The 22,181-nt window shown below is 47.1% G+C and overlaps 1 protein-coding gene across 2 annotated transcripts in view; it reads right to left on the reverse strand.

Annotated features, from left to right (window-relative positions):
- The window catches only part of GPR107 (G protein-coupled receptor 107), a 76,291-nt gene that overhangs the window by 5,197 nt on the left and 48,913 nt on the right, over positions 1-22,181 (reverse strand). For both annotated transcript variants that reach the window (XM_032634100.1, XM_032634099.1), the window contains 3 exons: positions 14,405-14,454; positions 13,078-13,161; positions 12,236-12,357 (listed from right to left, as the gene is read on the reverse strand). In XM_032634100.1, coding sequence (XP_032489991.1) covers positions 12,236-12,357; positions 13,078-13,161; positions 14,405-14,454 — 256 coding nt within the window. The remainder of the gene's footprint in view (positions 1-12,235; positions 12,358-13,077; positions 13,162-14,404; positions 14,455-22,181) is intronic.

Genomic DNA, 22,181 nt, shown 5'->3' on the forward strand with positions numbered 1-22,181 from the left:
CTGTGCTGCAGGAGAAACACAGTCCCCACTTTCCAGAACTGTCGTGAGGGAAAAACGAGATTCTCTGTCCTGCCCAGTCACTACATACCAGCTGTTATCACAACCAGCATTCATCTCTTTTTGTCACAAATTTTTATGTTACGTATAAACACTAGTCACAATTATGACACCAGCATCTGTATCATAATTAACATTCTGAAAAAAAGCTAATCAGCTGTAGACGTTTACACTAACCAGCCCCAGTGGATCATTTCTGAGTCCTGGGACAGAACCACAGGTTTGGAGGAACTTTCTGGGCCCAAAGATTCTTTGACCGTTAGAGACAGAGAGTGACTCACACATCTCCTGAGAAGGTGGGGGTCTATGAGAAGACAGCCTCTTGCCTCACAAAATGTGAGCTAGACAGATTCTAAGGATCTGGGTATCCATGACGCAACTGAGCAGCTCCGTAGCAGGAAACACCAAGCCGATCCTGAACTCCACCTGGTAGGCGGAGCACAGGGGATTTTCAGGGCAGCAAAATGACTCTGTATGATTCTGTTATATAATGGTGGGCACACATCTGTCCAAACCCACACAGTGTACAGCACCAGGAGTGAGCCCTACTGTAAACTACGGGCTCTGGATGATAACACGCCCATACAGGCTCATCAATTGTAAGGAACGTACTACTGTGGACAGGGGATGCTGATAATGGAGGAAGCTATGCGTGTGTGGGGCGGGGGCATATGCGAAGTATCTGTACCCTCTGTTCAATTTTGTTCAATGTTATGAACCTAAAACTGTTCTACAAAATAAAGTGTTAGAAACAAACACCCCTGGCCCAGCATCTCCTTAAGGCCTCTAGGAAGCAAGGAGGCACCTATGTTCCTCCATCGCGGACCAAGAGGAATTTCCTAATCAGTAAAATAAATTCAATCAATCATTCCAACAGACTCTCTCCAAGGACCCTACCTATCCCCCGCACCAACTCCCAAATCCTGTTACTTACAAATGGCAACTCAGTGGCCCTACATGTGACATCTAGAGTTTGTCCAGCTGGACCTAACAGTAGATAAATTATTTTATTTGAGTAAGGAAAGAAAATTTTTTCTCCCTTCTTTCCTGCCACCAGCTGCTGCTGTGACCAAGCCCCAAAGCCATCCAGTCCTCCCCAGAGTTGGGGCTTTTCTCAAACAAGAGTCCTTTGGACTCATGCGTTATCTGTACTTCTGGTAAAGCCAGGACAAAGTATGCTGCAGGTAGGTGGTTCTTGTGGGAACTGAGGGATCCCTGCAGAGGCTGTGGGTGAGTATAAATGCAGCCCCCAGGCAAAGGGAACACCAACTGAGAGAATCTAGCATCACTTCCTGCCAGCCGGTGCCCGTCTCGGGCCTGACCTCACCGGGAAGCGCTCACACTTCTCCCAGGAGAAATCCATGCACCCAGGGCAGCTTCTAAAAGGACCTCCTCCAGACTAGGACACGGGCACCACAAGCCTTTCCAGCCCCAGCAGAGCAACCCCTATGCGCCTCCAAACCTGTTGATGTAAGGGAAGAAGTACAACCTTGAGTCTTCCAGCAACACTCCTGGCAACAGCCAGCAGATCGTGTGGCTACTGCCCCAGGTTGAAAAGGACAAGGAGGAGGCCAACCCGCGCGGACGCAGAGGGCAGAGCACAGGCGCCGTGACCCGAGGACGGCTCGGAGAGCGGGCCTGGGAAAACCTTTGCTCCCTTTCCTTCCCTAAGGAAATACTCCTTGCCAGATGGTGGCCCAACTGAGAAAACAACATTCACTCTGTCAGGCCAGGCCTGGGGCAAGGACAGAGAGCTGGAACTGGTGCTCCCAGGGAGCCCACTGCCCAGCAGAAGGGACGGTCTTCCCGACGGACACGCAGAGCCACTTCACACAGACAGGATGGGCGTGCCAGGGTGCAGGTGTGACGACGGCTTGGGGTGAGAAGAGTCACCTCCTGTGTTGAAAGACAGGAGCAGCAGCGAGGTGGAGGAGAGGGGGGAGGGCAGGGGAGTTTCTGAAAAGAAATCTAACAAGAAAAGGCTTGGAGGAAACACAAGAAAGCTCCCCGACAGTCAGGGAGTGCTAAGAAGCTGCTGGTGAAGGAATGTGGCAGGTGAGTCGAGGGTGGGCACGCGGGGCTGTGGACAGCCTTCCGTGCTGTGTCACTGGGGTGGGAGTGACTCTTACACCTGGGTTCTCGGGCCTGGCTCCAGCAGGATCCAGGGGAGTCAAAAAAGCACAGAGACACCTGAACCCCCAACATTCAGAATCTAGTCTCTGGGGAGGAGCCAGGGTATCCTCTTAAAAAACAGTCTACAGGTGATTCGGGTAGCTGAGGAGAATGGACGGGAAGGGAAGAAGATGGGAGGTGAGGACATCGGCCACACGAGGGTAGGGCACCAGGATAAAGTGGGGAGAGGGCGGGAGACACGACGTTAAGCCTCCAAGAAGCGGTCACTCACCCCACACAGGCCGAGGGAGAGGGAGGCATTTAGGCCAAGACCCATATTCTGCTGACAGCGACTGGGTGGATGCCGAAGCCCACAGGGTATGCAGGAGAGAGGCAAGCTTGGGGTGACAGTGGACAGGTGGACAGAGGGACCCGAAGCTCAGGACAGGCAAGGGAGCTGGAGACTGGGGAGCGGTGAGTGAGCGGCGTGGAGGCGCCCCGGCTGCGGGGTGAGGGGTGCGTGGGCACAGAAGGGCGGCACGGGCGGAGCCAGCGATGATGGGATGTGGTGTGAGGCTGGACGGGCGCTGTGCCCTGGCTCCCCAGTGAAACTTCTGGGAAGTGAGAGGGGTGCCAGGTGGAGGAGACAGAGGAGGAGACCGTGGTCAGACTGACGCCCGGGAGCCTCCCGGGCAGGAGGCGGCGCTTTGGCAACTTCACAGCTCCACGCACACCCCCCTGCATGCCCTGGTTTCAGTACAAACACTGAATGGGGACCACAGCCGAAGAGCCGTCCTCGGAGCAGCGCCCCGCACTACACACAACCTGCGCACAGGCCCTCCGACACCGGTCAAAGCTCAGGCCGAGCACCGAGCAGCGGTGATTTTCAGTCTAAACTCAAGCCCCAGGGATGCGAATGCAGGTGCAGCCCCCGGAGCCGCCCAGGCGGGGACAGCCCGGTCCCCAGAGGGCAAGGCCTGCCCTTCCTGCCTCTGCCCATCCCAGCCCTGCCTGACCTCTCGCCCCCACTGCTGAGATGCCTTTCTGTGGCTCCAGACACACACCTCTATCGCAGCGCTGTCTACACTCTGTCATGCTGTTCCCGTAGGAGACTGGGGCACCGGCTGGTGTCCGGAACCACCTGTAGGGCTGACAGAGCGCTCATACCACCACAGGTAGACTCGGTGCCCGGGCCAAGCCAGCCTCTCTGGCTGCCAAGTCCCACGCTGCTTCCAGCAGAAGCTGTCCTGCCCCCAGGGCCTGCTCAACTTTTTTGAGCCGAGGTGGCCACTCCTGACTTCAAGAGGACACTGGCCCAAGGGTCAGCAGCTCCTGAGCCGGTCTGAGGCAAGGGGCAACAGTGCTAAGGCGACGGAGGTGCTCCCGGGGGATGGGTCCAGGGGAGCGTGGAGGATAGAGAAGACAGTGGAGCAGAGAGGTGCCCAGAGGAGGGGAGCTCCAGCGGAGACGGGGGGAGCAGACGGACCCAGCTGCCTCTCGCTTTCCTTCTACCCCTATGTGGTGACGTCTCTTTTCCTTGTAGAGGCCTGAGTCTCGTGTTTGCAACCAACAGGGCCCTAATGAATACGGGAAAGACGAGAAAGGGGGCTTCGGGTCCCCACTGCTCCTTCTGCCACACGAGACTGCCGTCAACTGTGGCTTGGGCCGAAGTGGCACACGGATGCGTCTGTTTCTGTAACCAAACTAAATCTAAATGCTAACCATTTCTGGACTTGAAATGTGGAGAGGTTTGGTTAAGAGACAGTTCTATTAGTCTCCAACCTCTGTTTCTACATTTCCTGGTTACCCACTTGCACGAATGCAGGAAGTAGTAAAAGGTTGCCGGAGACCCTGAAGCCGGCACTTGGGAAGGGGAACTCCAGAGACACAGCTTCTGGAACCCAAACCAGATCTCTTCCCGCTCCCGCTTCTCAAGATGGCAGAAATAATTCAGACCATCGAGGAAACGCATAGCACGTGCGGTGGCTAAAAGTCTGATAACTGAAATTACATCCAATACTTAACTTGCTGATTTTGCTATGATAAATTCTGTTACCAAAATCAGTAAGCCACTCTGAGCTTGAGCCCAAAGAGAGATGTCAAAAGGAACAGAAGGAGAAAAAGATGGAAAGTCAGCATTACTTCTGAAGGCGCCCTCACCCCCCCAGGCCCAGGGGGCGCAGCTGCCCGGACTGCATGCAGGCCTAGGCTGGAGGCGGGGAGGACGCACTACCCTGGGCCAGACTCACTTCCCAATGCACCGCCCTCCCGCAGCTCAGCTTCAGACAGGAGGTAAGAAGAGGTGAATGAGAAGCTACCCAGAACCTCAGTCGGCAAGGTCACGGCGCGGCCCAGGTCAGAGTCCTGGTGCAGAGGGCATATTAGGAAGGGTGTGAATTCGTCTTAGGTGTGCGAGGCATAAACATGATTACTGATACTTTGCACAAAGAGGTGCTTAATGTCCTGGGTGGGGATCAGACCTAGTGCCCTCTTTCAGGAAACACCCTCCAGTGTGCATGACAGAGCACTCAAGACCTTCTAGAAAATACAGGCAAGGCTGTGCTGGTCTCTGGTTTGGGTTATTTCTGGAGGATTTAAGAAGGGCCCTCCAGGAATAGAACTTCCGAGCAGAAGAGGGAGATGACAGTCCGGGCTCGGCGGTCCCAGAAGCTGCTGAGCCTTGACCCTCACCTGCGGCTGAAGCCTCCCCCTCAGGCCTTTTCTGCTGTCACATCTTATAACTTCACAGAACTTTCCCAACAGTCGAGTTCTCAGCTAAAGAGGAATCCCAGCACAACTGCCTTGCTGACTAAAAGGCACCTGGCCTCAGCTGGCTCCTCAACTTGGCTTTCACAGGCTCATCGGGGCTGGTGCTCCCGGGAACACCACCACCACTCCTGTAAGCAAACCTTCATTTGGGCCGACTCCCTCTCTAGGCTGGTACATGTGCAGCCCTCCCGTCACGGAAGAGACGCTCACTTCACCATTACGGGAGGGCCCACATTCAGCCAACCCCGGAGAACAGAGCACAGAGCGCTCTTCCCCGGTAACTGGAGTAGAAGCTGAGGCAACCCAAGGGTCAACCTTGGCTCAAACTGCCCACCCTCCCCAAATCTTGCCAGAAGAAAGAAACACACTCCCCCTACTCTCCAGCGGACTGCTGGTCTGTCTTCTTCCCTTTTCCTCCCCTGATTTTAACACACACACAGGCCCTCTTGCGTTTTCGTTACCACTACCACCAAATACTGTCAGAGAGAAATAAAAACCAAAACAAATTTAAAAAATTTTGTCAATGAGACAAACATACCTTAACAAAGCATCTGCGATTCTAGATGCAATGGCTGATGGAAAGGATGTGGGGAACAGGAACGCCTGCCTTGCTGGGGAGAACATCAACTGACCACACTTCAGTCAAGCGGAAGATGCTAGGACCCAGCCATTCAGCTTCTCGCTATGACCCCAGAGCAACCCTGCCTCGAACGGTTACGGAATGCTGAGCTACAGGGCTCTCCGCAGGGGAAAGGAAAAATACACCACGTCTCAGGTTACTTCCCAAAGCTGCTGCTTACCAGATGGACTCTATTTTTTTACCAACAGCTTAAGTATTTTAATTGTTTCCAACTAAGCTTGTTCATTATAAATATATAATAAAAATGTACAAAGAATAACGTTGCACTTTTTGGTTAGATTTAAGTCAAAGGCATTCATCAATAAGGAATCTTCGGATGTGAATATTCCAGAAATTTCTCTAAGCCATCTGATGAGGAAATTGTCTCTGAGTATTACCTTACTTTGGAAGGTATTGGCGGACATTTAAATTGAACTCAGACTTCTTCAAAATAAACCTTAATTTAAAAAAACTATTCTGGCCTGAGGGTCTGGCTTCCAATCTGCCTGAATCTCGGTGCTGCCTGAGATCCTTCCCTTCGGGACACTGATAGTTCTAGGAAAACCCTCAACTACCAGGAGCCACTAAAAATAAAATAGGCCACTTGGATGATCACAAAGGTTTGAGAGACAACCAAGAGTCAGGGCAGGGTTGAAGGAGGAGGCTCATCTCCTCCATGAGGCCCCTCCTTCAAGATTGGGAGAGGGGGCTGTTTATCTAATGCATAGACACCAACACAGAGTCGAGCAAAATGAAGAAATCGAAGACTATGTTCCAAACAAAAGAAAAGCTAGAACCTCAGAAAAAGCCCCTAATGAAATGGAGAATTGACTAGAAAGCTTTTCTGAAAACTAAAATGACTAGTTTAAACAACTTGTATATGAACGAGAAGCATGAAAACAAATTTACACAAATGAGACCTAACAGAAGGAATGGCCATCTTGATTTAAGGCAGCCTGGGAGCATGTCTTAAAAAGCAGTTGCAAGATGATTAAGTTCCATATATACGCTGTAAAACACTGTGGCTATAATTAGCAACACTATGATACACTTAAACGTTTAGTAAGAGGCCACGTGGCTGACAGGGTCTCGGTGCTCCAGCTGGGTGTCAGGCCTGTGCCTCTGAGGTGGGAGAGCCGAGTTCAAGACATTGATCCACCAGAGACCTCCTGGCTCCATGTAATATCAAACAGGAGAAGCTCTCCCAGAGATCTCCATCTCAATGCTAAGACCAAGCTCCACTCAACGACCAGCAAGCTACAGTGCTGGACACCCTATGCCAAACAACTAGCAAGACAGGAACACAACCCCACCCGTTAGCAGAGAGGCTGCCTAAAATCATAATAAGGTCACAGACACCCCAAAACACACCACTGGATGCAGACCTACACACCAGAAAGACAAGATCCAGCCTCATCCACCAGAACACAGGCACCAGTCCCCTCTACCATGAAGCCTACACAAACCCCTGAACCAACCCCTTAGCCATTGGGAGGAGACACCAAAAACAACAGGAACTACGAACCTGCAGCCTGCGAAAAAGAGACCCCAAACACAGTAAGTTAAGCAAAATGAGAAGACAGAGAAACACACAGCAGATGAAGGAGCAAGGCAAAAACCCACTAGACCTAACAAATGAAGAAGTAGGCAGTCTACCTGAAAAAGAATTCAGAGTAATGATAGTAAAGATGATCCAAAATCTTGGAAACAGAATGCAGAAAATACAAGAAATGTTTAACAATGACCTAGAAGAACTAAAGAGCAAACAAACAACGATGAATAACACAATAAATGAAATTAAAAATTCTCTAGAAGGAATCAATAGCAGAATAACAGAGACAGAAGAACGGATAAGTGACCTGGAAGATAAAATAGTGGAAATAACTACCGCAGAGTAGAATAAAGAAAAAGGAATGAAGAGAATTGAGGATTATCTCAGAGACCTCTGGGACAACACTAAACGCACCAACATTCCAATTACAGGGGTTGCAGAAGAAAAGAAAAAAAAAAGGGACTGAGAAAATATTTGAAGAGACTATAGTTGAAAACTTCCCTAATATGGGAAAGGAAATAGTCAATCAAGTCCAGGAAGCACAGAGAGTCCCATACAGGATAAATCCAAGGAGAAACATGCCAAGACACATATTAATCAAACTATCAAAAATTAAATACAAAGAAAAAATATTAAAAGCAGCAAGGGAAAAACAACAAATAATATACAAGGGAATCCCCATAAAGTTAACAGCTGATCTTTCAGCAGAAACTCTGCAAGCCAGAAGGGAGTGGCAGGACATATCTAAAGTGATGAAAGGGAAAAACCTACAACCAAGATTACTCTACCAAGCAAGGATCTCATTCAGATTCAATGGAGAAATTAAAACCTATACAGACAAGCAAAAGCTAAGAGAATTCAGCACCCCCAAACAAGCTTTACAATGAATGCTAAAGGAACTTCTCTAGGCAGGAAACACAAGAGAAGGAAAAGACCTACAATAACAAACCCAAAACAATTAAGAAAATGGTAATAGGAACATACATATCGATAATTACCTTAAATGTAAGTGGATTAATCGCTCCAACCAAAAGACACAGACTGGCTGAATGGAGACAAAAACAAGACCCGTATATGTGCTGTCTACAAGAGACCCACTTCAGACCTAGGGACACATACACACTGAAAGCGAGGGGACGGAAAAAGATATTCCATGCAAATGGAAATCAAAAGAAAGCTAGAGTAGCAATTCTTACATCAGACAAAATAGACTTTAAAATAAAGACTATGGGCTTCCTGGTGGCGCAGTGGTTGAGAGTCCGCCTGCCGATGCAGGGGACACAGGTTTGTGCCCTGGTCTGGGAAGATCCCACCTGCCGCGGAGCGGCTGGGCCCGTGAGCCATGGCCGCTGAGCCTGCGTGTCTGGAGCCTGTGCTCCGCAACGGGAGAGGCCACAACAGTGAGAGGCCCGCATACCGCAAAAAAATAAAAATAAAATAAAGACTACTACAAGAGACAAAGAAGGACACTACATAATGATCAAGGGATCAAACCAAGAAAAAGATGTAACAACTGTAAATATTTATGCACCTAACAATGGAGCACCGCAACACATAAGGCAAATGCTAACAGCCATAAAAGGGGAAATTAACAGTAACACAATAGTAGGGGACTTTAACACCCCACTTTCACCAAGGGACAGATCATCCAAAATGAAAATAAGGGAACACAAGCTTTAAATGATACATTAAACAAGATAGACATAATTGATATTTATAGGACATTCCAACGAAAAACAACAGAATATACTTTCTTCCCAAGTGCTCATGGAACATTCTCCAGGACAGATCATATCCTGGGTCACAAATCAAGCCTTGGTAAATTTAAGAAAACTGAAATCTTATCAAGCAGCTTTTCCAACCACAACGCTATGAGACAAGATATCAATTACAGGAAAAGATCTGTAAAAAACAGAAACACATGGAGGTTAAATAAACAAGAGATCACTGAAGAAATCAAAGAGGTAATGAAAAAATACCTAGAAACAAATGACAATGAAAACACGACAACCCAAAACCTATGGGATGCAGCAAAAGCAGTTCCAAGAGGGAAGTTAGCAATACAATCCTACCTCAAGAAACAAGAAACATCTCAAATACACAACCAAACCTTACACCTAAAGCAATCAGAGAAAGAAGAACCAAAAAACCCCAAAGTAAGCAGAAGGAGAGAAATCATAAAGATCAGATCAGAAATAAATGAAAAAGAAATGAAGGAAACAATAGCAAAGATCAATAAAACTAAAAGCTGGTTCTTTGAGAAGATAAACAAAATTGATAAACCATTAGCCAGACTCATCAAGAAAAAAAGAGAGAAGACTCAAATCAACAGAAATAGAAATGAAAAAGAAGTAACAACTGACACTGCAGAAATACAGATGATCATGAGAGATTCTACAAGCAACTATATGTCAATAAAATGGACAACCTGGAAGAAATGGACAAATTCTTAGAAATGCACAACCTTCCGAGACTGAACCAGGAAGAAATAGAAAATATAAACAGACCTATCACAAGTAATGAAATTGAGACTGTGATTAAAAATCTTCCAACAAACAAAAGTCCAGGACCAGAAGGCTTCACAGGCGAATTCTATCAAACATTTAGACAAGAGCTAACACCTATCCTTCTCAAACTCTTCCAAAATATAGCAGAGGGAGGAACACTCCCAAACTCATTCTTGAGGCCACCATCACCCTGATACCAAAACCAGACAAGGATGTCACAAAGAAAGAAAACTACAGGCCAATATCACTGATGAACATAGATGCAGAAATACTCAACAAAATACTAGGAAACAGAATCCAACAGCACATTAAAAGGATCACACACCATGATCAAGTGGGGTTTATCCCAGGAATGCAAGGATTCTTCAATATATGCAAGTCAATCAACGTGATACACCATATTAACAAACTGAAGGAGAAAAACCATATGATCATCTCAATAGATGCAGAAAAAGCTTTCAACAAAATTCAACACCCATTTATGATAAAAACCCTCCAGAAAGTAGGCATAGAGGGAACTTACCTCAACATAATAAAGGCCATATATGACAAACCCACAGCCAACATTGGTCTCGATGGTGAAAAACTGAAACCATTTCCACTAAGATCAGGAAACAAGACAAGGTTGTCCACTCTCACCACTATTACTCAACATAGTTTTGGAAGTTTTAGTCACAGCAATCAGAAAATAAAAAGAAGTAAAAGGAATCCAAATCGGAAAAGAAGAAGTAAAACTGTCACTGTTTGTAGATGACATGATACTATACATAGAGCATCCTAAAGATGCTACCAGAAAACTACTAGAGCTAATCAACGAATTTGGTAAAGTAGCAGGATACAAAATTAATGCACAGAAAATCTCTTACATTCCTATCCACTAATGATGAAAAATCTGAAAGAGAAATTAAGAAAACACTTCTGTTTACCACTGCAACAAAAAGAATAAAATACCTAGGAATAAACCTACCTAAGGAGACAAAAGACCTGTATGCAGAAAACTGTAAGACACTGATGAAAGAAATTATATTGGGAGATTGGGATTGATATATATATACACTAATATGTATAAAATGGATAACTAGGGCTTCCCTGGTGGCGCAGTGGTTGAGAGCCTGCCTGCCGATGCAGGGGACACGGGTTCGTGCCCCGGTCTGGGAAGAGCCCACATGTCGCGGAGCGGCTGAGCCTGAGTGTCCGGAGCCTGTGCTCCGCAACAGTGAGAGGCCCGCGTACCGCAAAAAAAAAAAAAAAAAAAAAAAAGTTGTAAAATGGATAACTAGTAAGAACCTGCTGTATAAAAAAATTCAAAAAAAACACCATATGTAAAAAAAAAAAAAGAAATGAAAGATTATACAAACAGATGGAGAGATATACCATGTTCTTGGACCGGAAGAATCTACATTGTGAAAATGACTATATTACCCAAAGCAATCTACAGATTCAATGCAATCCCTATCAAACTACCAATGGCATTTTTCACAGAAATAGAACAAAAAGTTTCACAATTTGTATGGAAACACAAAAGAGCCCAAATAGCCAAAGCAATCTTGAGAAAGAAAAACGGAGCAGGAGGAATCAGGCTCCCTGACTTCAGACTACACTACAAAGCTACAGTAATCAAGACAGTATGGTACTGGCACAAAAACAGAAATATAGATCAATCAAACAGGATAGAAAGCCCAGAGATAAACCCATGCACATATGGTCATCTTATTTTTGATAAAGGAGGCAAAAATATACAATGGAGAAAAGACAGCCTTTTCAATAAGTGGTGCTGGGAAAACTGGACAGCTACATGTAAAAGAATGAAATTGGAGCACTCTCTAACACCATACACAAAAATAAACTCAAAATGGATTAAAGACCTAAATGTAAGGCCAGACACTATCAAACTCTTAGAGGGAAATATAGGGAGAACACTCCATGACATACATCACAGCAAGATCCTTTTTGACCCACCTCCTAGAGAAATGGAAATAAAAACAAAAATAAACAAATGGGACCTAATGAAACTTAAAAGCTTTTGCACAGCAAAGGAAACCATAAACAACATGAAAAGACAACCCTCAGAATGAGAGAAAATATGTGCAAATGAAGCAACTGTCAAAGGATTAATCTCCAAAATTTACAAGCAGCTCAATATCAAGAAAACAAACAGCCCAATCCAAAACTGGGCAGAAGACCTAAATAGACATTTCTCCAAAGATGATATACAGACTGCCAACAAACACATGAAAGGATGCTCAACATCACTAATCACTAGAGAAATGCAAATCAAAACTACAATGAGGGGCTTCCCTGGTGGGCGCAGTGGTTGAGAGTCCGCCTGTCGATGCAGGGGACACGGGTTCGTGCCCCGGTCCGGGAAGATCCCACATGCCATGGAGCGGCTGGGCCCGTGAGCCATGGCCGCTGAGCCTGCGCGTCCGGAGCGTGTGCTCCGCTACGGGAGAGGCTGCAACAGTGAGAGGCCCACGTACCGCAAAAAAAATAAATAAATAAATAAGAGGGACAACCTCTGGAGCAACAAACTGCGGAGAGCAGCTGCTCCAGCTCATACCACGCTGCTCTTAGTTACGTGAGGGGCAAGGGAGGGAAGGGAAGAAAGGAGATTCTTACACAGATTCCATTTCCAAGTCATCTTCTTCCTGAGAAAGTTGTAGGTAGGGGTTATCTGAAGCTGGACGGAACTTATACCCCGTTAGAACAAAGAACACCAGCGTGGCCATTTCATCCAGGAGCTGCAAATTTTAAAACCACCCCCAAATAAAGGGATTAGAATACTGTTCTTCAGAAAGCAGTGGAACTAAACAAACTGACCCCCTCCCCCCCGACCACTCGGAGATCAGTCACTCAAATGCCAGAGCTGACCGCTGGGGAGCATTTTCCTTAGAGGATTTGCTGAAGCCTTAGCTAGGAGCATTCTGCCCAGAGATGACATTTGAGACTCCTTGCTTTAAGTGTCTTCATTGGCATCTTTTAAGAGCTCATTACATACATACATTTTCCTACAGTGTCTAAAGCACCAAGTGAGAGCCTCCAGAAAAAAGTCTCGAAATCATATGGTGGCTACCCTAGTTCTAGTATATTGCAAAGATACTTTGTTATTGAAATAGTAATAATGGGCAAGAAAAAGGGAGGTCTGGATTCCAAGCTATTCTAAGCCCTATAACTGACTTCATCTAGATTTTAATTATACAGGGCAAGTCTTTCTCGGCCTGAGGCTTTTCTCTGCAAAAAATTTTAAAATTGAAAATTAAAATCAATAATGCAATTACTTCCAGATTTCTCATGTAATCCAGCAGCTTTCCGGGACAAACATATCGTCTTAATTGCAGACCGGAAGAGACAAAAGGTCTTAGTGGCCACTGCCAAATAAATTAGTAACGATCTTAAGTTACACCCTAAGACTTCATCCTCAGACACAAATTCTCTGGCACTGTCCCCTGTGAGCAGCATACCTGGTAGAGCCACTTCCACTGGAACGGAACAGCAAGTTTGAGGAGAAATGCAATAATCCTGGTGAAGTATATATAACATACGATCTATATGAGGGGCAAAGAAAACAAGAAATAAAATCAACATAGAAATTATGGCACCCCTTTCTTCCAATGACCTGCTTTCACAAATTAACTATAAAAGAGAAAACAGAATTACCTGAAGATTATTTGACACTTATAGTGCTAATTAATAAACATGGCAGAGAGACAGATGCTCTGCTAGTTACACTAGAAAGGATTTCTTCTTTTTCTCTAGGTGACCAAGATATTGACTGATCACAGTCACACCCACTGGGAGGACACTTTGCTGTAGTTGCTCTTAATTCCTGAGTAACCCCTTCGTCGCCTAATTCTCATACATAATCCACTGATTTCAAGCCCCAAAGGGTAATAGTTTTTAATTCCCAGGATTTGAGAAATATTTTCCAGCAGTAATAGCGAAATAAAGCCACACAGGGAAAATACTGATTTTTAGTCTCTTGAGCAGATGCTGCAAATGTTTGAGGTCCACGCTCAGGGGAAGCACCGATAATCCTAAGCATTCCAGTAAGAGAGGACGTGAAAAGGATTCAACATGATGACCCCTCGAGAGTGGACGGCTCACTGGGACCGCACCCAGGGCAGACAGGCTTGCAGGGGACTGTGCAAAATGACAGTCAATGCCAAAACCACAGATGAAGATGACTCAGAAGCTTTCGTTTAGTAGTACGGAAGCAAATTCTAGAAGAAATCTATACCTTATATAGTCCAGGAAATTATGACTCTAATAACTTATAGTAAGTCCTGCCTTTGGTGCTACGTTTATATGGACTTTTCATGTTCATTCCAGTCCTGTTTGTAGATATGATCCCATTTTTGTAAATGAATTCTTTAAAAAGCAAGTCAAAGGAACAGCTGTGCGTGGCATATGCCTAGAAAGGAATCTAGCGAAATAACCATTGAACTGTTAACCATAATACCTGGGGGGAGGAGGAAGAAAAGGGGAAGGGGTATAGAAGGTCGGGGTCATAAGGGGCTTTTGCTGTGTTCCTATAATCCTGCATTTTAAAAATATCAAGCATGTATTACTTTTCTGAGTATTTAAAGCCAAATTTAAAACTAAAATTTAAAAAGAAGTAACTCAGATATTTAATTTCCCATGTCCACGGCCCCCATCTGGTTTTGTAAAACGAAGCCCACACACAGCTCCAGGTAGCACACTTCCTGTGCTTCTACCAATGTTTTGGAAGTTCATTAGCTCTACTCCATGAATTGACCTTATTTACAAATTTAGGAATTTTTTACTCACCAAGACGTAGTAATGTCTGAAAAGTTTCAGCTTTGCCAAGTTAATGGCAGCTGGGGAGAAGAAAAGAACAAAATGAGAGGCTACTTCTTTCCTCATTCTTAAAGCCCATCATATTCAGGTACCCTCTCAGTCAAGAGGCCAAGTCTAATGCACATGGGTACCGCCCAAGGGGTCGGGGGCACATCTGTATTTCTGGAAATGCAGTTTGGCAGGGTCTCCCCCAGTCACCAGGAAGAATCTGGGAGCTGTGGCGGCAACATGCTGGGACTCCCAGCTCCAGTAAACCAGTGCACCTCTCCACTCCACGTTCAGAAGCTTTAAACAGCCATGCTGAGAATACAGCGACACCACAGAAATCGGCAGACACTACCAATCAGGACTCTTCCCCCGCCACCCCCAAAGCCATCATTAAACATTTCAGCTCTGCCACTGTGGTTACAGGGCTGCACCCCCCAATAGGACCAGTCCCAGATGGGTCCCTGAGCCCCATCCAGGGGAGCCTCCAGCTAACTGAGGGTATAAATTCAATTAACCCATGGGTGCGTCTTGCAAATTTCACTTAGGTTTTCACTAAGTGTCTTGTAACAGAGCCCTTTAAATACAACCTCCCCAGCTTTGCCCTACCTTCAAGATTGCTCAAGGTCAGGGAGCCAGGACAGCTAACTTCCTGCCACCTCCAATGGCCATGAAATACTGATGACCACAGAGGGTAGCCTGGCTCCCTCCCCGATCAGCAATCCTTTCATTCATCATAAACCTCCCTGCAGGAGGCAAATTAATTTTGCTCAGTAACGTTTAATTCCTGGTTCCCTTTAGGAATGGAACTGTGGGTGGTGAAGGAGCGACTTCCTTCCGTCTCCCTCCTCTGGCTCACGATTAGTCGGGGGGCAGTCAAGCTTAGGATTCCTGGAATCCTGAACTAATCTTCAAGGTGATTATCAACTAACAGTATCTGCAAGAATCCGCTCTGAGAAACTGAGTGTGTCAATGAGAGAAGGTTCAGAAAATCTGAGAAATTCTAACTCCCCAAATCGAGAGGCTATAATACCCACATATAGAGCTGTGATGGACTCATGCACTCAGGTAACACCTGAAGAAGCTAAATGAAGCAGGCAGATCAGCAAAAGCTTTCTTATCTAGCAACCCCTCTGGCAGTCTTGCTATTTTTTAAATTAAATCTCTCTGGTTCTCCGTCCTTCTTCATCTACTCTGACTCTGGGCCAGGTCCCTGGATGCAGCAGTGACCACGGCGCCTGCCCCAGGGGTGGCTGCCATCCCTTAGGGAAGGAGAGGCACTGGATCACTGGCCATCCACTCACAATGCTAAGCGCACAGAGTACTGGGCGGTGCGGGTGTGGGGTCAGGTTCTCCTCCCCGCCTGGGGGACAGGAGAGGCTTCACGAGGTCAAGATGTTAAAACTGAGAAGTGTCGGATAACTACGTCACCAGATTTCAAACTCTGCACGTTTGCATGAACCAGGGTTCCTTCTGTGTTCCTCTCTGCGTCTGAGTCTCTGCTCACACTGGCGGCAGTCAGCGACATGGCCAGTTGCTCCTGCACTCTGCCCCATAAAACCAGGTGGCCTACGAGAACTGGGCCCCTTCCCAACAAGCAAATCGGTCTTGGATTTGGACGTTCAATCCTCTTCTTTGTGAATAACTGACAAAAAACAGCACCAACAACCAGACCATTTAGACAATAAAAATGCTTTCCAAGTCTCTTCTGAATTTTGCTTGCTGAAATAAATCCTGGCAAATGAATCTCCCTGCCTTTGCTTCAACAAGGAACATCAGCCCAGCAGAGAGAAGCAGCATGTTTCTATTCCTGGATTTCACAGTGCTGTGCTGGGATATGCATGGTTGCCATGGCCACGCCCAACCGAAGGGCTCCCAACTCAGACTAAGGGGATAGGGAGGAAAGACAGGATTCCCAAAGGAGGTGGTGTCCAAGCAGAGGCCTGACGGGGGCTCAGGAGGGAGCGAGAGTGGAGAGGCCGAGCAGAGAGAACGTTGGGGAAGAGCATATACCAAGGTTTGGAGATGCCGGTATCACGTCTCGGTGCAGAGAAAGCAGCTCAGCGCAGGTGGACTGCGGAGAGGCTAGGGACACGGCTGGGCTGAGGACAAAGCCCAAAACGCAGTCAGACGCAGACCTCGAGCTGCTCTCCTCGTTGATGCCAAGGCCCCAGGGAGCCTCTGAAGCATCTCAAGCAGGGCAAAGCCTGAATCACATCTACATTTTGGAATAATCTCTCTGGAGAAAAGATGGAAGAGTCAAGAATAAGAGTCCAGGGACTTCCCTGGCGGTCCAGTGGTTAGGACTCGGCACTTCCACTGCCGAGGGCCGGGGCTCAATCCCTGGTCGCGGAACTAAGATCCCACAAGCTGTGCAGTGCAGCCACAAAAAAAAAAAAAAAAAGAAGAAGAAGAAGGAGAGCCCCACTAAGGTCAAAAACCTTGAATTTGACACCTCATTATAGTTTTGATTTGCATTTCTCTAATGATTAGTGATGTTGAGCATCCTTTCATGTGTTTGTTGGCAGTGTATCTTCTTTGGAGAAATGTCTATTTAGGTCTTCTGCCCATTTCTGGATCGGGTTGTTTGTTTTTTTGTTATTGAGCTGCTTGTAAATTTTGGAGATTAATCCTTTGTCAGTTGCTTCATTTGCACATATTTTCTCCCATTCTGAGGGTTGTCTTTTCATGTTGTTTATGGTTTCCTTTGCTGTGCAAAAGCTTTTAAGTTTCATTAGGTCCCATTTGTTTATTTGTTTTTATTTCCATTTCTCTAGGAGGTGGGTCAAAAAGGATCTTGCTGTGATGTATGTCATAGAGTGTTCTGCCTATGTTTTCCTCTAAGAGTTTGATAGTGTCTGGCCTTACATTTAGGTCTTTAATCCATTTTGAGCTTATTTTTGTGTATGGTGTTAGGGAGTGATCTAATCTCATTCTTTTACACGTACCTGTCCAGTTTTCCCAGCACCACTTACTGAAGACGCTGTCCTTTCTCCACGGTACATTCCTGCCTGAATGGCCATCATCAAAAAATCCAGAAACAATAAACGCTGGAGAGGGTGTGGAGAAAAGGGAACACTCTTGCACTGCTGGTGGGAATGTGAATTGGTTCAGCCACTATGGAGAACAGTATGGAGGTTCCTTAAAAAACTACAAATAGAACTACCATATGACCCAGCAATCCCACTACTGGGCATATACCCTGAGAAAACCATAATTCAAGAAGAGTCATGGGGCTTCCCTGATGGCACAGTGGTTGAGTCTGCCTGCCGATGCAGGGGACACGGGTTCGTGCCCTGGTCCGGGAAGATCCCACATGCCGTGGAGCAGCTGCGCCCGTGAGCCACGGCTGCTGAGCCTGCGTGTCCGGAGCCTGTGCTCCGCAACGGGAGAGGCCACAACAGTGAGAGGCCCGCGTACCGCAAAAAAAAAAAAAAAAAAGAAGAGTCATGAACCAAAATGTTCATTGCAGCTCTATTTACAATAGCCCGGAGATGGAAAAAACCTAAGTGTCCATCATCGGATGAATGGATAAAGAAGATGTGGCACATATATACAATGGAATATTACTCAGCCATAAAAAGAAACGAAACTGAGCTATTTGTAATGAGGTGGATAGACCTAGAGTCTGTCATAAAGAGTGAAGTAAGTCAGAAAGAGAAAGACAAATACCATATGCTAACACGTATATATGGAATTTAAGAAAAAAAAAATGTCATGAAGAACCTAGGGGTAAGACAGGAATAAAGACACAGACCTACTAGAGAATGGACTTGAGGATATGGGGAGGGGGAAGGGTAAGTTGTGACAAAGCGAGAGAGAGGCATGGACATATATACACTACCAAACGTAAGATGGATAGCTAGTGGGAAGCAGCCGCATAGCACAGGGAGATCAGCTTGGTGCTTTGTGACCGCCTGGAGGGGTGGAATAGGGAGGGTGGGAGGGAGGGAGACGCAAGAGGGAAGAGATATGGGAACATATGTATAACTGATTCACTTTGTTATAAAGCAGAAACTAACACAACATTGTAAAGCAATTATACTCCAATAAAGATTAAAAAAAAAAAAAAAAACCTTGAATTTGTAGAGGTTCCTCGAAGTGGCAAGGGATCTGTCTGACAGGGCAGAGCAGTGGCGGGCCAGGGAACAAGGTGGATCCTGTCTTAGTGGCTGGGGGAGGGGTGGGATGAAGTTGAGAGTACCAGAGAGAATTCTTCAGGTGAAGTCTGAGCCCCCCGCCATCACAGGAAAGCAAATCAGGGGCAGAGGGAGGGCTGACTGAGAGGAAGCAGAGGGGTCAGGTCACCGCAGGTCTCCATGGGATCAGAGGAAGGTGGGGAGGCCTCTCCCATCCCCCTGCGATCTGCACCACCACGGCTGCCTGTCAGACACTCCGAGAAGTCAGGCAGGCCAGGAAGCACTCAAAAAATAAGCCTGCACATGACGTCCAGGCAACACGAGGAAACGTCAGCACAGGCACCGATGCTGCGCCATCCCAGGACACGTGCTAGAACAGATAAACGGACCTCGGGAACAACCGGTGTTGACTCTTAAGAAATGTAGCCACAACACGCAGGGCTCAGGGTTGATCCCGAAACCCAACAGTCACGACAGACATCATTTCCAGTCACAAGAAAGACATCCGTTTGCAAGTCTGCTGCTCGTGGGATCAGGCTCCCGGGTCCCACATGGGTGTTCCAGTCACAGCCACGGCTGTGAAGGCAAGAAGCAAGCTCACTTATTGTTGTGAGTAACAGCGTAGGCCCTGCACATCTGAACATTTTGGGTTCTAATTCCAACTGTGCTGTTTACTGGCTGTGTGACCTCAGATAATTCACCTAACTTCTCTGAGCCTCAGTTCCTTCATCTGTAAAACAAGAATAACACCACCTACCACTAGGGTTGGTTGGAGGAATTGATTGACACGGTACGTGGAAGACAAACAGCACACAGTAAGCACCAGATGAACGTCTGATGTTACAGCATTAGGACTGTATTAGGATTACAGCTGATCCTTGAACAACACGGATTTGAACTGCTCAGGTCCACCCTGACGTGGATTTTCTCCCCCAGCTGTAAATACTACAGTACTAGGGGACCCGTGGTTTGTGGAATGCAGATACGGAAGAACAGCGGTGACTGTTATACTCACCGATTTTCGACTGCGCAGAGGGTTCGACTGCCCCAAGCCCCGCGCTGTTCAAGGGTCAACTGTTTATTGTTTTCCAATACCAGATGTGTTGTGGTGGCTGCCACATCTGGCAGGAGTCCAGGCTCTAGTAAGTGAAACGGGAACAAGTGGTGGCCCTGGGCTCTCCTGGAAGCAGGGCTGCCCTGTGCACATGCGGAGTCAGCACGCTGAGCAGAGGAGGAACCAGCTCCGAGGGTGCAACCTCACCAGTGTCCTGCAATGGGCAGTGATGCAGCACGTCGCAGCCTGGAAGCCCAAGCCTCCCCTTGCTTTTCTTCCAAAAAAGCTTTCCCTGCAGCTAAGAGCGCCGAAGGCCTGCGGCTTACTGGACCACGGCAGGGCTGGTCTCCCAAGGGAGTGAGGCTCACCACGTCTGGGCTGGCTATTTTTGATCCCACCACGAGGAACAGCAAATATGGTAAAAGAATGAGCAAGATGAGAGGAAAAATACCTCGGAAGGAGCCAGGAGACCCGAATTCTGGTCGCTGCACCATCGTAGCTCAGTGTGCCCTAGCCTGGCCTGCCACTTCCTTCTCTGGGCATCAGTCTCCTTTAGAGGAGAATGTCTTAGTGGTGGGTTAGAATTTCTTTATGGCAATGGCTCTTAACCGGTGAGCACCAGAATCATCTGGAGAGCTTTATTTAAGGACAGATGCCCAGCTTGCCCCTGATTCTTCTGCAATTGGGCCTGGCTATAAGGATTTTGAAAAGCCTCCCAGGGAACGGGGAAGGGCAGGGATTGGGGGCAGGGAGGGAGCAGGTCCACCTGCTTCAGGAGCTCCTACAAGGCTGACCTCTCATGGATTCCTCTTCCTCCCACTCACTCTCAGGAAAACAGCCATGACTCTGGGTTTTGGCAAGTGCTTTTTACTGATGAGCACAGAACAAGTGCCCACGAGGCAGGAAGAACCCAGGTTCTCATATACTTAACAAGTCAGTTCTCTGATGCAGTAGCAAAAGAGCAAATGCGCCCGACCTAGAGGAAACACCACACCCTCCCTAGACTTTCACCTTTCCTCTTTACACCAATGGGTAACTAAACAGGCTGGCAAGAAGGCAGGTCGTCCCTTCCTCCCCAGTGGTCTTCCCTGGGTGGTCTCGGAACTGTGACAATGAAAAGAACAATAGTGCTGGTGGTCACATCTATTGAGTAGTAACCACGCACCAGACATCTGCCTGGGCACCCCTCATGCTTCATCTCATGTAATCCTCACCACATCCTCTATGAGGGAAGAGGCATTGTTACCACTGCCTCACAGATGAAGGACTCAGGCCTGAAGTTGTTTAGTAAATTACCAAGGTCACATAGCTTGTAAGTGGGGAGGCCAGTGCTCAAACCCAAGTCCCTCCCTCCAAGGACCAAGCTCTTAACACCTACACTTTGTGCTAAGAGAAAGGCAATCCATAGCTTTGTAATCCACTGGCAGCTCAGGGATGTGATGGTGGCTCAGAGTGTGGGCAATGCCCAGGAGCTGCCAGCAATCCAGTATTGAGGCGTCAATACTGGATGATCCATGGGACACAGAGGCAAAGGCCCACGACAGCCACTTAAAGGGTGAAAATCCTTCCCCGGGAGTAAGGAAAGCCTTAGGGCTTAAAAACATCCTCACCTACCCATCACCTTTTTCTCCTGCTTCCTCCCTGCCACGCTTCAGAGGGAATTTTGAGTCAAGCACAAAAATTAAAGAAATGAGTGTGATGGCAAAGCCTGGACGGCAGGAGACTCACTCTGACTCACTCTCAGTAGTACCATTTCCACAACCTGCTTCAGCATCGGGCTCAGGCCCACTCTGTACGGGGGACAGGGCTGCTTCCCCTGTTCACGGTCAAGCACAGACCTGAAAGCCAGGCCACACACTGACCTGGGACCCCACTGTTCTGAAAGGGTCCTTTCTGGGGAGTGATCAGCTCATGGGGTGCCCTATGGCCTCCACTAAGAAGAGATTCCACTAACGCATCTCGCAGAGAAGGTATCAGCAAGTACAAGGAAGGGTGCGCTAATACAAGAAGAACTACTTAGAGAAGGAAACTCTTTGACCTTCAAACTGTTGAGGGTTGTGTGAAAGGTGGTTCAAAATACATTTCCAATATATACTTAAATCAATGACCCAGGAGTGGTCAAAAGTCATGAACTGAACAGTTAATGACTGTGCATCTTACTGTAAGCAAATTTTTATCTTAAATGACTAATAAAAAGAAAGAAACAAGAATGGCCCAAGAGAGCGGCTGATGGCCATCCCACACGAGGAAAGTAATTCTATGAAGACGTGCACTGTCAAGTCAAGCAAATTTCTGCCTTTTGCTTCCCTTATACTCCAGAACCACACCAAAGGCCCCGCTAGAGGAGGGGTCCTCAGGGCCAAGCTGATCTCAGACTCGGCTCCTGTCAGCCCCTCCCATCACGTCCCGTCTCTGGAAGTCCGCAATGAGCTGAGCTGAGTAGAGTGCCTGGGACTCCCTCAGCCCCAGGGCCGCCCACTGCACAGATTCAGTCCGTGGCTGTGAGGAAGTCAGACATCCCACTGCTTAAAGACACAGCTGGTTAACAGCGGACAGCACCTTCTCAATA

The sequence above is a fragment of the Phocoena sinus genome, chromosome 6 (genome assembly GCF_008692025.1).
Source record: "Phocoena sinus isolate mPhoSin1 chromosome 6, mPhoSin1.pri, whole genome shotgun sequence".
In the NCBI taxonomy this organism is placed as follows: Eukaryota; Metazoa; Chordata; class Mammalia; order Artiodactyla; family Phocoenidae; genus Phocoena; species Phocoena sinus.